The sequence below is a fragment of the Bubalus kerabau genome, chromosome 2, assembly GCF_029407905.1.
Source record: "Bubalus kerabau isolate K-KA32 ecotype Philippines breed swamp buffalo chromosome 2, PCC_UOA_SB_1v2, whole genome shotgun sequence".
NCBI classification, from domain to species: Eukaryota; Metazoa; Chordata; class Mammalia; order Artiodactyla; family Bovidae; genus Bubalus; species Bubalus kerabau.
The window spans coordinates 29,750,658-29,766,355 of NC_073625.1; the positions used below are offsets into that span (position 1 = coordinate 29,750,658).

The 15,698-nt window shown below is 40.8% G+C and overlaps 1 protein-coding gene across 35 annotated transcripts in view; it reads left to right on the forward strand.

Annotated features, from left to right (window-relative positions):
- SORBS2 (sorbin and SH3 domain containing 2) overlaps positions 1–15,698 on the forward strand; it is a 212,118-nt gene that overhangs the window by 144,823 nt on the left and 51,597 nt on the right. For 16 of the 35 annotated variants that reach the window (XM_055567344.1, XM_055567347.1, XM_055567350.1 and 13 more), the window contains 5 exons: positions 561–605; positions 3,125–3,314; positions 5,435–5,549; positions 13,346–13,504; positions 14,203–14,286. In XM_055567344.1, coding sequence (XP_055423319.1) covers positions 561–605; positions 3,125–3,314; positions 5,435–5,549; positions 13,346–13,504; positions 14,203–14,286 — 593 coding nt within the window. The remainder of the gene's footprint in view (positions 1–560; positions 606–3,124; positions 3,315–5,434; positions 5,550–13,345; positions 13,505–14,202; positions 14,287–15,698) is intronic. The other 19 variants (XM_055567356.1, XM_055567358.1, XM_055567366.1 and 16 more) reach the window with 4 other exon arrangements.

The following is a 15,698-nucleotide window of genomic DNA, read 5'->3' on the forward strand; positions in this document are numbered from 1 at the left end:
TTATTCTTAGATCACCCCTCAATTCCCAGACACCTGTGCTTCTTCTTCACCCGTGAGCTGCCAGAAAGCCTCTTAGAAGATGACCCTCGAGGAGTACCAGAGGCTCTGGCCTTATCCATTCATCCTTCCCTGATCACAGGATAAACAAGCCTGGCTATTGTCTGCTTAAACAGACTCATGATTCCTCTGTCCACACAGATCCACCCTGTGTCAAGACAGTGGGCCATAGCTGGGTCTCACCAAGTTGATAAGAGATCTTTAAAGCACTTACTAAAGGAAATTCATGACCCAGAACAGGTGGAAAGAGGGGAGAGGGACTGACGTCCATATGCTGTGAAGTGGGCAGCAGAGCGAAGCTGTTACAGCCCAGAGAAGTCAATTTGCAGAGGCCCAGCAAAACAAACCAAAATGTAATATTTGAACATTTTAAACTGGTATTATGAACTAGGCAAACCATGTTAGCTTTCTAACAGATCTGTTGTTTCCCTGAAGTTCTGCCATCTCGATAGGATGTGGTGACCGAATCTGTATTACCATAATATTTATGTTTCGTTTTCTAGATGATGACACAGACATGTATAATACTCCTTATACATATAATGCAGGTAGGCTGGTTTCCTTGCTTGCCATGAATACACTGTGCCTTGCCATGCGTGGAAGAACTTCCCACTTTTTTTTAACCACTCTGAGTGCACGATTTCAGTTTCTACAATTAGGAAGATGCTTTTGTGTGTGTCTCTCTCTCTTTCTTTTCTCAGCATGTGTAACAAAAAAATGTGGGTCTTTTCTCATGCAAATGAGAACTAATACTATTTTATCTGCTTCCTCCCCACTGTTAGTTTATTCTCGGCTTCAGGAATGTTTAACCAAAATATGAAGGACAGCAGGGAAGAACCTACTGTAATGGGGGTACAAAGTAAGATTAAGGTCTCCTTTTATCAGTAAAGAATCCTTAAAATTGCGTCAGATCTTTCGGATTACACTTCATGATAAAACAAGTCAAGCAAAGTATTTTGTGACCCTGTCCATGCTTTTGCTCCAAATGCAACCATTCATAGAAAGCTTTTTAAAAATCCCAGTTTGCCAGACCACTCTTCTGACTCAGAGTTGCCGGTGGTCATGATGGAATGGCTTCAGCCCCGGGCGTTTCCACTAGTGTTTCTGTGAGCTGGTGTCTTGGGAATGGCTGCAGGCTAGAATGAGGGGCCCCTAAAAAATGTTTCTGATTACAGCTGTCTTCTAAATATCACATCGGGGGATCCTGCACAGGGCCTCCGGTCACTTGCCAGTTCCGGGCTCAGGACTACAGCACTGTGTCTGTATTCCCTTCTTATAGCAGGCTTGGGGGCCTACATCCCCTTTGGCAGCTGCGGCCTCCTCTCAGGGTCCTCTGGGTCAGCCTGGCCCCTGAACTAGATGAGGTTGCCCTCTCTGTGACACTTGAAGGCCAGCACTTGGGCCTTTTTAACTGTTGAGGATTTTGCTACTAGCGTCCAAGGACAAATAGAGGGAAAAAAAAAAATACAAGCAGAACAAGCTCAACAAGCTGCAAGAATCTGGCTTTCAGCCCTCACTCCTCTAGATGATAGCAGGCGGCCGCCTAAGAGTCCCTCAACTTTTATATCCTGGTCACAGGTACTCCCAACTCCCCTCTTGGGTTTAGCCTGTTAAAATGCAAAACCCAATTGAGAAAATTTCACAGATCTTATTGACTTTATACGACAATTCATGAATCAGGTGGCATTCAATCTAGCAGACAGAAAGGACCTCCTAGGAGCTGAATGCAAGGAAAGAATTAAAATAGGCAGAGGGAAGCAGGAACAAGGAAGTCATACCAAGGAGAAAAGCCAGCACGTTGCTAGAAGGTCACTCTCCTTGAGGGGAGGGTAGAGGTCTGTCAGGCCGAGTGTCTAACGCATGTTGACCAGGCAATTTCTGATGGACTGGTTAAAGACTCTGTTTCTGGGAAAGTCAAAACTGTAACTAAGTTAAGTCTCGGTTTCATGACGTGGGGCTTAGCATGAGTGACTCCATTTTGGGTCTGTTGTTTTGTTCTTAAAAAGCACTACAGTTGAAGTCTAACTGTGGAACTGAGGCAAAACAAAGTGTAGAGACTGTATCTTATTTGGCATAGCCAATGTGCATGGGCTTCCAAGAGAAGCAGAGGAGTGAAATTAGTAATAGCTCAAAAGACTGAGGTGGCAGGAAATTCAGAATTTTTATAATTATTTTTCATACTGAGATTTGCATCCATGAATAATTAACAAATTGAACAGCAGTTACCTATCAACTCACAGAGCCCTTTAGAGAGCTTTACCATTTAATCCGTAGACAAAGCAACTCTAGTCAGTCTCTTCCCCTTTTACTAACCTTGCATGGTGCTGTTCTATGCTTTGCACTTTCTGCCTCTTTTTTTCCTCTGCTATCTCCACAACCTCTTCCCCTACCAGCCCAAACCGATCCTTCAGGGCTCACTCTAGTGCCCTCAGTTTTTTATATCTTCTCCAACTATCAACCATCTTCTAAAATCTTAATTCCTAATATAAGTTTCTGCATGTGGCCTTTATCATATGTTACCAATTATTTTCAATCATAATTCTAATCATGTCTCTTTTCCAGAGACGTACTATGAGCTTATTGAGGGTTAAGTTTCCTTATGCCTTGCACAGCATGTAGATAACTTGCTCAATATTTTATATGATTGTAATTAACATGTCAATTACTATATACAAATCAAAGCTTCTAAAGTAACAGAAGATAATTGGAAACATGTTATTAGTTTACATTATCCAGGAGCAAATTTGCTAAGTATCTGTAAGTCTGTTTCTAGTACCAGTCTGAATTATTACCAATTCCATAATAATTGATGAAGATTCACTGTAACCAATGCTTGTGCCTACAGTACATTAATTAATTAATAATGATTAATAATATTAATCAATCAAGAGCATAGCATTCAATGCATGCATTATGAGTATGTTTACCGATAATAATATTGGTAAAATCATGGGATATTTTGTAAATAAATAAAAGATTTTTATTTATTACAAATAGTGTAATGCACTTTAAAAGCGTTACTTGTCTCTGTTCTTTTCTTGTTCTGCCGTGCTGTGCTTCCCAACAGGCCTATACAACTCGCCCTACAGTACTCAGTCACATCCTGCTGCCAAGACCCAGACCTACAGACCGCTCTCCAAGAGCCACTCCGACAACGGCACCAATGCGTTTAAGGATGCTTCGTCCCCCGTCCCTCCCCCGCCCATTCCTCCTCCGGTTCCACCATTTCGAGCAAGAGATCGGTCTTCAACAGAAAAGTAAGGCTTTCCCCCTCAAAGTGCCCAACAGTGAGTTTAGGATAAAACTAATTCCACACGGCATTCAGCAGAAGAATCGGTGCTTACCTTACGAGATAGTTTGTGTATAACCTTATACGTGTCATCTTATTAATCAGTAAAGGTGCCATGGTGACCTCCTCTATCAAGAGTGCAGCAAACACTTGCCTCATAATATCCTAGTCACCTTAGTTAGACTTGAAGTAACTGAGCGCCATCTCCACTCTTTGATCAATAAATGCATATGCCAAACAGAAATAATGGACACCCGCTCCCTTTGGCATAGCAGGTCAGAGACTATGCAGTTAAATTTCAGGTTCCTCAAACTGTTAGGACTATTAATGATTTAAAATTTCCCCTCTGATATCCAAAAGTACAGAAAAGGTTATTCATAAGTAAGGCATCAATTAACAGGTGTCCACCTATGACTCATTTCCACACACTAATTTTAATTTCCCCACTGAAATACATTTATAGAAACTATTCAAACAAAAATAAAAATTTATAAACACACTTTTATTGTGCCATTTTTATTAGGATGATGACTAATAGCCCTACTTATAGGTAATCTTCATTGAGACCTCACTACGAGCACTCATCTAAGTACTTTTCCTGTATAATATCACTTAATTCTGAACACAACCCAATGAGACATGCTCTATTTTAAACCTATTTTAGAGAGGAAAAAAGCTGTAGTTTCAAAAATCAAAGTAAGTTGCTCAACTCATGCAGCTAGTATGTCCAAGCCAGACTCACACTTGGCTCTGAATAAAGTCACAGCTCATTCCATACTAGCAATAATAAATAAAAATGTAAGGATTATTTAGTATTAATGTGGTTATTAAGCATCCATCTAACTGACCCATTCCAGAAATTATATTCAACACCCTGCTGTACCATGAAGAGTAATTGACGATCAAATAGGTTACAAGACAGCACAAAGACAAGACATACATTATATGTGAAGAGATTCTACTTTAATGCCATCTCTTCATGATTATTGTATGTTTACAGGTATGATATCTTAAATTTGAGAAATAATAGTCTAGACACAAAACAGTATCTCTACCATAAAGAACCAAGATTAACTCAGACTTAAATGTATTATTTGTCCTATATGTCTAGTAAAAATTAATCTTTCCTTAAGAAACATGGTAATCCCTTAACATTTTCTAGAATGCTTTCTTCTCTGCCAAATAGTGCTCATCAATTTACTAGAAAGCCAGGACCTGCTTTCCCCTAGCTCTCCTGTCTTGCAGAATATGAGTGTCTCCAACCTCGCACAGAGTCAGAATTTCATCCTGTTCCATGGGCCAGAACTGCCCCCATCTATAGGCAGAAAATTCTTCTTCCTCAAAAGTGATCCTCCCAAAGGAAGCCTTCTTCAGCCTCAGCTACCTAGAAGAGTTTTACTTTCAAAGTCCCTCTTTGACTGCCTCTTGAAGGATGTTAGTTCAGGAAAAAGAGCTGACTCCAAGGTCTCCTATGCACAGAATAGATGCCAGGCTCTGGTTTCTCAAGGGTAAAACCATGGAGGGTCTAGCCTGTCACACAATTTGCTCCTATGGACAGCAACCCAAGTGAAACTTTTGCACTTTTTGCAGACAAACTACGATGCCATTTGCAAGATAAACAAGATCAAACACGATGTGTACATTACTCCCTGTCACTTCAGATCAAGGATGCCAGGTCACAGAGTGATGGGATAAACTCACAGGACTTAATGGCGGGTAGCCGCCACTTACTCTAAACACAAACATACACAGCTGCCATTTGTGACCCCGGGGTTCACTAGCACATCACTGTCTGCATATCTATTGCACAGACCCCTCGTGTGACTTACTTAACCAACAGGAGGCACATCCTTGTATGAAAAAAAACAGAGGAACATACAACATGAAAACAAAGAAATGGCTTTCTTTAAATCATTTATGTAAAACAGAACATAAATGTGCTTTTTTTTTTCAGCGTAACATTTTATCCTGAGACACTTTTAAAAAGTCTATATCATAATTAACTTTGAAAACAGATATTCAGTGGTTTTATCCATGGCTTTAAGCATACAGAATGATTTTAATATGTAACTTGTTGTTGATTTCTAGGCATGACTGGGATCCTCCAGACAGAAAAGTAGACACAAGGAAATTTCGTTCTGAGCCGAGGAGTATTTTTGAATATGAACCTGGGAAGTCCTCCATTCTGCAGCATGAGAGACCAGTAAGCACTTGTCATTAAACAGAATGCCAGTTCTCTAGGCTTCCTGGGTTCCCAAATAAACCTGAACTTCATATTGTTTAGCAATTTTTATCACCAAGGTAATTTATTTAGTTGGCATTATTAAAAAATCATGCTTGTTGTACATCATGACTTGTGCATCTTATCTCAGAATCAAAGATGCACTCACTATTATACTGTCCCTACCCACCAAATATAGGACTCATTGGCATGGAACTATAATTATGCCTAATCATGATCCTGAATTTAATTTTTTTTTTAAAGTAAAAGAACACTCAAATGCTGCACTAAATTGCCCATCTACATTGCCAGTGAGAACAATCATTCTTGGACCTCTCTGATACAAAGGGATCAAGCAGTTCCATCCCTTCGTTTCCATTATTGGTTTCTTAATATTTCTTTGACTTCAAGGGAAATTTTCCAAATGCCCATTTTTATAAAAATTGTTTTAATTGATTCTTATTAAATCTCTCTCAGGTTACCAAGCCTCAAGTCTCCTGACTGATTGTCAATCTAATGGATCAAGATTATATTTAACTTTGCAGCATTTTTTCCAATTATATGTTTTAATTATCTGCAAAGGAAAAGATCTATAAAGTTGAAAATAACCGCATGTCTCCTCAAAGTGCAGTTTAACAAACAGGCTCTTCCTTGGCCCTCTTAATTCCCCTAAACCTCCTTTCTGAGTCCTCTGCTTTCCCTCTTTGACCAATGCCTTCAGGATCTCTTTGAAATTCTGAAATTCCTCTGTGTCATTTCTATCAAAACCTGCTTCTAGAGAAACAGTTGTGCAGTTTACTCTTGTCCTTGTCTTGAAAGAATGTTAGGTGTCAGTGAACAGAAAATAGAGAGTTTTCTTTGTTAGTGTCTTTAAGAGTACCCAGGAAGCCACATCATTATATATAAGGTCAGCCCTGAAATTTGATTAGAAACTGTTGTGCACCACACCCAATATGAGTGTCCTTGATTTAGTTTTCAAACCCTGTATTTATGGTTATATTCTTGAGAAACATGTTCCAAAACCTTATAATCACATAATTCATACAGGATATTTTTCTAAACCTTCTTTGCTTTTCTTCAAATTAACTTGTATCTTTTAGAGAAACAGGACTTTACCAGAAAAACTGAAAGAAAAAAAAAAAAGAACACCACTGAATTGCAGATTCCACTGCAAACATGTAACTCATTCACTAAGTTATATGATATAATATCATGATCTTTGAAATTTTTAGAATGAGAACTAATATCATGGTCTTTGAAATTTTTAGGATGAGAACCATGAATTCACCATTGCATAAAATGGAAAAGATCAAAATCATCATGCAATATGAGTCTCAGAGTTAAATGTAGTTACCAAAACATTAATGATCATTCTAACAACGTCTAAGACCCTTAGGATGATGGGGGTTGTTACTGTCCCGGAATGCTTTTGCAGCTTTGGTGTCAGGAAACAGGATTGATTTTGGAAGCTGTCCATCAGGATATTTCTAGTATTTACTCATGCAACAAAATTTATGAAGCACCACCTATGTGCCAGACATTGGATTAGGTGCAGGGGACATGGCAATGAGCAAGACATAGTCCTTACCTCAAGGAACCTGGAGTCTGTTTAACCAATATGCAGAGTAGACCCACATTTGTAAGAAGTAGACCATCTCCAGTGTGGTTAAAACGGAGACACGCAGAATGAATTTGCCCCCCTCAACAGCTTATTCACAGGCCCTGTCATTGTGAATGAAATGTCCCTTTAGTCATGTCTTTGGGTTAATGCCTTGAAGACTCCAAGTTTAAAAACAGCAATGACAAAAGCAGTAGCAATAGTTGTAGCTCCTTACTGAGCACTTACTTAAGATGTCAGGCCTTGTAATTCATGCCTTATTACCATATAATGATCCCAGCAATTCTATGAAGTAAATGTATGGAATTCCCATTTTACAGGTAGAGAGACTGAACACTTGTTAAGCAACCTTGCCCAGCTTCCCGTGGCTGGTTAGCACTGCACCTGGGAGCTGAGCCCAGGCAGACTCATACCTGGTGCATTTCATCACCTGCACAATGCCAAACTGCAAACACATTTAGCTAGTAGTCATTATCACCTTAATTAGATGCTTTGATTATTTAATTATTTTATAGTATAAGTTAATTTGTTCATTTATAATAAATTAGTGTCCTGGATTTATTTGACCAGCAACCTGGGCCCTGAGTATTGTAGTTAAGACACAAAACCAATATACCCAGTATACCGAACTAGTTCTAAAAGGAATGGAAAGATCTGGAGGGCGGGTGTGGTTGAAGATTCGGATATTGATAGCTCTCTGCTGCCACAGGAAAAGGGCAGTGAAAGGAACCTAGAAACTTGGGGAAAAGTGAGAATGGATATCTCATGAAGAAACAGAAAGAACCAAAATGTTTATGCCTCCTAAACAATTTTGCTGAGGACCAGCCTTATGCAAGATGATCTCAGCCAGTCATCTGTATCATTTTGGCCAAGCTTTTTATTATAGGGCTCAGCTAGTCTAGTATCTTCTTCTTTTCATCAACCCTGAATCCATTCCAATTGCCTCTCTAAACCAGAAAAAAAAAAGGGGGGGTGCCGCAGGGCATGGTTGCAGAGATTGGCTATGTCTTGATATTTTGATAGAGTTTACATAAGATTTGAGACTGTCATAGACACACGAGAGAGAGGATAGGGAGCAGGTTTGCTAAATAAGAGGGATGGGACAGCAAGTGGGCAGCAGGTAAGCTGCGAGGTTTAGCACTCTCATGTCTACTCCAAGACAGTTTGTGAGCATTCCTTTGCTCTTTTCATCTTTAATTTCTGTAAAGTATACACCACAGCTAGGGTACTCTCTGCTTCTTTTTTGAATTCCGAGATGATGCCATCGTCTGCCCACTCTTCCCAAGTGTCATCTTGGATTCCCCTCTCCCCAATCATCTCAAAGTCCTGCCTCCTGGGAGAAGGGCCACTGCCCTTCTCTGTCCATCTGGCCCACCGCTGTCCACACCTGGATTAGAATGTCAGCCACTAACTCATTTCCCTAATTCTCCAATCTCATCTCCACACCATAGCTATGACAACCTTAGAAAGCCTCCTGCTCAAAACTTTATCCTGGCTCTCAAGGGTCCTTAGAGCAAAACCAAGTTCCTTAACATAATACACTAAAAACCTCGTGGTCTGGCTCCACTGACCTCTGCAGCCCCGAGTATCTCCCTGCCCTTCCTGTCTCACCACATTGCAGCTCCACAGAGAGCTCTGCATGCCCTCCTCCCTGAACCTCTATCCAGCTGCCCCTTGGCCAGGAATGTTCTCTCCACCACCTCTTTCCTCCCATGGAAAATCCCATATCTCCTGCTCAGCCTGGCTCACTTCCCCCAGGGCACCACCCTAACTTCTAGACACCAGATGCCTGCCTCCCCTGCTGTAAGGAGCCCTCCTAAAGCATGCTGCACTGCCCCTCACCACCCTGAATTGTAACAGCCTGCTGACTTGTCTGTGTCCCTCATTAGACTTTAAGCTTCTTGAAGGCATAGACCATATCTGGTGCACCAGTTGAATCCCTAGCACCTAGAGCAATGCCTGGCACAGGGTAGGTGCTCAGTGAACACACAGTGAATTAATAATAAGGGAATGGGGATAGGTTTTACCCTTGGAGTTAATGGTCAAGTTGGTGGGATGGAATCCTTGTTCTGTTGCTTATCTGTGAAGTCTGTATGTTTCTAGGGATGAAAGGCACCCCCGGTCTCCATCAAAGCACACATGAGGGGTCCCACACACTGCTGTTAGTAACTGTGGTTTCCTGATTCCCTGGCACACGAAGTGGGGAGAGGAGACAGTGCTATCTGAACAGAAGTCCTCCCCCAGACCCTGGCCAAAGGGATCCTCCTCTTCCTTAGAAATCAATCGAATGTATATTCATATTCTTTAATAGGAAAGTAAAAATGAATACAGTTTTTTGGAAGTGCCTGCATTCTCAACTGACTATAAATTCAGGAATGACGATTAAACGGCCCTAATGTTTGATCTAGAAAAGTACTCTGCAATCACCAGGAATTTATCTTAAACTGTCTCGAACCACAATTTATTCCACGAGACAATTATATAAACTCTCTCCTGCGATTATATTGATAAAAATCCTACATCCTCTCTGGCTTGGATATATTTACAGGTGAACCACGTTAAATTCAATTAAGCACTGGTTTAGAACACCCTTCCCACTCCAGTACTCTTGCCTGGAAAATCCCATGGACGGAGGAGCCTGGTAGGCTGCAGTCCATGGAGTCGCGACTGAGCGACTTCACTGTCACTTTTCACTTTCATGCATTGGAGAAGGAAATGGCAACCCACTCCAGTGTTCTTGCCTGGAGAATCCCAGGGACAGCGGAGCCTGGTGGGCTGCCGTCTATGGGGTCACACAGAGTCGGACACGACTGAAGTGACTTAGCAGCAGCAGCAGCAGCAGAACACATTTATGCTTGAAAATAGAAAATAACGTGGAGATGTAATCTTTCTCTACGATAACTAAACCCACCCATGATAAAGTGAGCAAACAATCACTGAAAATACAGTGCAGAGTTGAAATGCAATGTAAATCCTCAGTGAAGTTAAACTTCTTTAGCAGTGAAGATTGTCACTAGAAGCTTAAGCTATAAAAATCGAGAGTTTCATCTGTTGGTTTAAACCATAAAAAATTGTCCTAACAATATGTAGAGCATTTACTGTGGAATCTCAGTAAATATAAAACATAGTAGCCAATATCATTAAAGCTTAAAAATCTAATAAGCCTAAGTTATAAAGAACCAAATGACAGTGGCAATTTCTTTTTGTTCAGAACTGCAAATAGAAACCCCATGCCTGCAATAAGAATACTGAGAACAGGAGAATTTTTATAATCTGAAAAGCAGCACAATGCAACTGTAGAAAACAAACCTTGAAAAATAGGTTACCTTTAAATAAGAATCGTATGTGATGCACAGTTTTCGGATTTTCTTACACACCTTCCTCGTGCGCTGATGACCCAGCGTTCACTGTGAGCACAGGTGTGCTGCGTTTTTCACAATGAGACGAGACCCAAGGAGGGTAGAAAGAGGTGCAGCAGTATCGCTGCTCTTCTGTTGTCTTGTATGAGCATGGTTGTGCTTCCTAAATAGTTCTGAGAGTTAACATTTGTGTTGAACAATTGAAAACACTTGATTCACTCATGGAAAGTGTTGTTTTGTGGAATCATGAGTATGTCTGTCTGTCTGTGGGCTGACCATCCGAATGTGTATCACTGACTTCCATGAGGCCCCTGTGTGCCTTAGGGTGACTCTAGGTTGCTACATAATACATTTAATTCTTGCCTGACTAAAGGGATTCAAAAGGTCAACCTCAGCAAAGAGAAAATTCCAGTTCTGCCACTTAGCATTTCTTTACCTGGCAGGCTCTGCTCAAGCCTGTGCCTTTCGTTACGTCCCAAAGTTAGGGATAACTGCTAATGATCATTGTTGGGCGGGCGGTGGACAGGGGGGCGAGGTTCTCTTCTAATTTCTATTAGCATGTGCCCATTGAAACAGTAAATTGAAGTTTTATTCTACAAAATTATGTCATGGGAAGTTGGTGCTCTAAGGTGGGATGCGGGATGGTAAACAGTATTCTCCCTTTCCCCTAGTCTATCATTGAAATAGATTTCTGTAAGTCAGAACTTAGTATATTTGTTTGCTGTATATATATACTTTTAAGGTGGAAATCAGAGTGAAGTTGTAACCACTGGAAAATATACTTATTTGTTTGGTAAATTTGCTGCCCTCTACTGTTCAAAACGTTTTTTAAACAAATGTTTTCTCTTAAGAGAAGCTTCTGTCTCCCCTTAACAAAAATAAAGTATCGTACATGAAAACAGAGATTATAAAATCAAGAATTAACAATATTATTAAAGGTGTAGCATGAGAAACAGCGAGATTTGAAAAAGTTAAAGATTATTCTTCTCTGGAACCAGTACTGGGCCTCTTACACACAGAACAAAATTACTGGAAAATTCTAATATCATTTACCCTAAAAATCAGCTCCAGCCAAACTATTCCACAACATGCCTACATGCTGCAGCTATAATCTAAATGATAATTGGAGAAAAATAATATTTTAGTGCAATCAAAATCTCAATGACTACTTTTGCCCTATCGACTCAGAAATAAATTGAAACAGGTTTTTTAATTAAGGAAATGGTAAATTAGTTACCAGAATATTTTCTGTCCATTACTTCTGAAATGTAAACCAAACATAATGCTTACTAAAAGGAGAATACATCTCAAGATATCTGCAGCATTTTTCATAGTAATCATACAGTGTTTTCCATAATGTTATAATAGTAAAGGATAACAATATTTGAAAAGAAAGAAGTCTCAGCACCGTGTTTGTCCAGACACAAGCTTTGTGACACCGCATAACTAGTATCATAGTGTGTTTTGACTCACTTAGCACCCCATCGTAAATGTGTTACAAGGTTATTACATGGTCTTTATCACTTTGTTCACCACATATTTTGGGTATTGTAGGCCCTTTCACTCTTCTGTTATGATGTCTCAGACTTTTTCTATCACTGCCTGTAACTACTATCACAATCTCAGAAAATACTGAAATAAAAAGCACATCTGTTAAAAGACTTTGGATATAATTGCTTATTAAATACAGACCGTGTGTTATTAACAAAACTATTGGGAATGCAACAGGCCAACAAAACACTTGGACAAGCGAGGCTCAAACAGTGGCTTCTGTTCGAATATGGCGTACCTCAGAGGTTGTAGAGCATTTCTTCTGGAGCTGACATGCAGTTCCTCAGTGCAGGTCCTTGAGAACTTTAGGGATTGGAAGAGAATATAAGGATCCACTTTGAGGCCGTGAGCACATCACAGACCTCTTGGACTATGTCCTCTCCTGGCCCAGGTGAATGGCTTTTAGAAAACAGGAGCTTTCCCCACCCCCTCCCCCCCCTTAAAATACTACCGTCCAGCTGCTCCACATTTAATTAGTGTCATGTAATGGAGCAGGAAATGCCAACCCACTCCAGCACTGTTGCCTGGAAAATCCCACAGACAGAGAGGATCCTGGCCGATTACGGTCCATGGTGTCACAAAAGAGCCGGACACAACTTAGCCACTAAACGGTGAATTCTCAAAAAAGTCTTAACCCACACATAGTATTTTAAGCATCCCTTCTGAATGTAAAATCAAGTAGCCTGAATCAGTCTGGTCAGGCATGTGTTATTTAAAAGCATTAAGGATATTGCTGGGTAAAGTAAATGCTCTTTTTTTTTCTATTATCAAAGCAATTGTATTTATTTTCTCAACCTGCTTATATTAACAGTCCTAGTTTTTGTACCTTAAATATGACATTCAGAAACCACTGGAGAGGTGAAAGTCAACTATAAAAATTTTTTTTTAGTTTTTCTCTAGAATGTTAACCAGGGTTGGATTTTCTCTTTTCCCCAACCCTTGACTGATCGTATGAAAAACCCCTCCCCACCCACATCCATGTCTCTAGCTCAAGGTGGACAGGTAGGTGATACTTGGGGTATCATAAAATGTGACCTTTCTTCGCTTTGTGAAGGCTCTCCACACTGTCTTCAGTGTTCTGGATCAGTCCTAAATTATCTGGGGGCCCCTGGGGCATTTACTTTCCTGGAACGTTTTCTTCTGCCTGACTTAAGGCAGGGCATGACGCACTGCTAGCTGGCGTCCTGTTGGCTCCCACCAAGAACCTCTATCTAATAAATCAGTTTGTCCTTCACCCCTTTTTCTTGCAGCCCCTTCTCCCAACCACTCCGACACCTGTTCCAAGGGACCCTGGCCGGAAGCCTATTTCTATGTCACCCTGCGGAGAAGTAACTGGTAGCCCCTCCCCTCCGCCCAGGACCAGTATCCCCGCACCAAGCCCGTGCGCCCCGGCTCTCTCCCCCATCCGGGTGAGCTCCTTCCTTCTTTAACTCACGCCGTCCGTCCGTCGGGAAGTTCAGGTGTAGCCCTTGTTCCCCAGAAGCTGAGAAAATAATCAGAGGCTGGCTACTCACCGTCACCCCCCACCTTGCTGCCCTTTTCTCTCCCACTGAGACTTCCGGGTTCCTCATGTCCAGGGCCTCTAACAATCTCCCAGCACTGCTCACTCCTCCCCCGACATTGTATCTCTTCCCACGTACCCCACCCTTCCCTCCCCGAGGCTCTCCAAGTGCCTGCACCCAAGTCAGCTGTGAGCAGAAGCCAGGCTCACTCACTGGCACCCCTGAGGGCAGGGGCGATGGAGGCACTCGCCCAGAAGAGCTACCTGGGGACGGAGTTGAGCCTGTTTTAATACCTTGCTGGGCTATCAGTGCTCAATCTCACTGTCACAGAGAGTCTATCATAGTTTATGCATCCAGCTAAGGAGAAAACCAGGAATGATGGCAGAGAAAATAACGAGGGCCTAAGTGATACCCTCGAAGCTAAACCTTCATATCCTAAAGTGACTCATTTTACTTTACCTCCTCTGTTCTCTCTGGCTGAGATTTGTTGGATGAAAGTTGATGCATGTTTATGTGCGAACGTGTGTGTTTTTCATGCCTCACAGCGTTGCCCTCACTTAGCTCAGTGTGACTTTTCCTTCCCTTTTCCTTCACATCTGCTCCAGACTGATCGCATAAATCCAGATGACATAGATTTAGAAAATGAGCCCTGGTATAAATTCTTTTCAGAACTGGAGTTTGGACGCCCGGTAAGTGAGGCTAGACTGTTAATATAAAACAATTAGGAGAATGTTGTTTGATTTTTAAAACATAATTGTTATCAGAAGAGATAGGTGTCATTTAGAGAATAAGAGCTGAATTCTATAGACACCAAAAACCACTGAAAAAAGTATATTCTATATACACAAATTTGGTACAGCTTAGCTCACACTCACTTCTCTACCAAATGGTTAAACATGTTCAGACACTTCCTATATAGTTCTTTTTTTCCCCCACCAAATCATACATTAGGATTACTTTATATCTAATTGCAAATTCAAAATGTTGAACCAGTATCTGTCTTCCCATAGTCAGACAATTCTTGTTAGAAGATTTGTATTTGTTTACAGTCCATTTAGGTCTAATTCAATCAGAAGAGCATCCTGTGAAATTTACGATAATAAAAATTACTATGATGATAGCTCCTGTTTGCTTTGGAATCACCAAGCACCTGCAGAGGGCCTGTTCTGTGTGATCTCTGAGAGACCTCACAGCATCCCTCCAGTAAGAAAAAGCCAGAGGCCAGAGGGGTTAATTAATTTGCCCAAGATAGCAACTGGCAGAGTCAGAAGTTAATCCTAGACCTATCAAAAAACAAACAAAAAACAAACATCCTGGGAAATCCCTACTATAATATACTGCTAGAATATCACCACCATAAAATGTCTCATTTGGTCTTAGCATGAAAAGAAAGGGAAAAACAAGGAAACCCTGTGGACCTTGATTTCCCCTCCTGCTACTGAAAATCACAACATCTCTAGTCCCCAAAACCCCACCAATAAGAATTACTTAGTCTGTTTGGGATAAAGAGTTGACCCAAGCTTCAAATAACAATTTCCTCTATCAACTCAAATTTTATTGGGGAAGTGCAGATGCCAATAGCCGTGCATTTGATGTCTGTCAACTACACAGTTTTTTATACTTTCATTGGTGTTTCTGAATTTTACATGCCTGAAGAACATACTGAATGCACTGCACAGAAGTTTTAGTAAATCTTTCTTTTATCATATCATGTACTGATTTATACACTCATATACTGACCATGTATTATATACTAGGTGGTTATAGTGGTTAGTCCCTTTTATCCATTAAAATGCAAAGGAGACTTGATTAGATTCATTATATCTTATTGAACTGGATCAAAAGTGACTGTAAATGAATATAAACCAAATATTTTTTAGAATTTCTATAAGTGATAAGGAAGAATATTTTCCCTAATTTGTATCCAAGTATTCACATAAATTGGGCTTCCCAGGTGGCTCAGTGGTAAAAGAATCCGCCTGCCAATGCAGGAGACCTGGGTTCGATCTCTGAGTTGGGAAGATCCCCTGGAGAAGGAAATGGTGACCCACTCCAGTATTCTTGCCTGGGAAATTCCATGGACAGAGGAACCTGGTGGGCT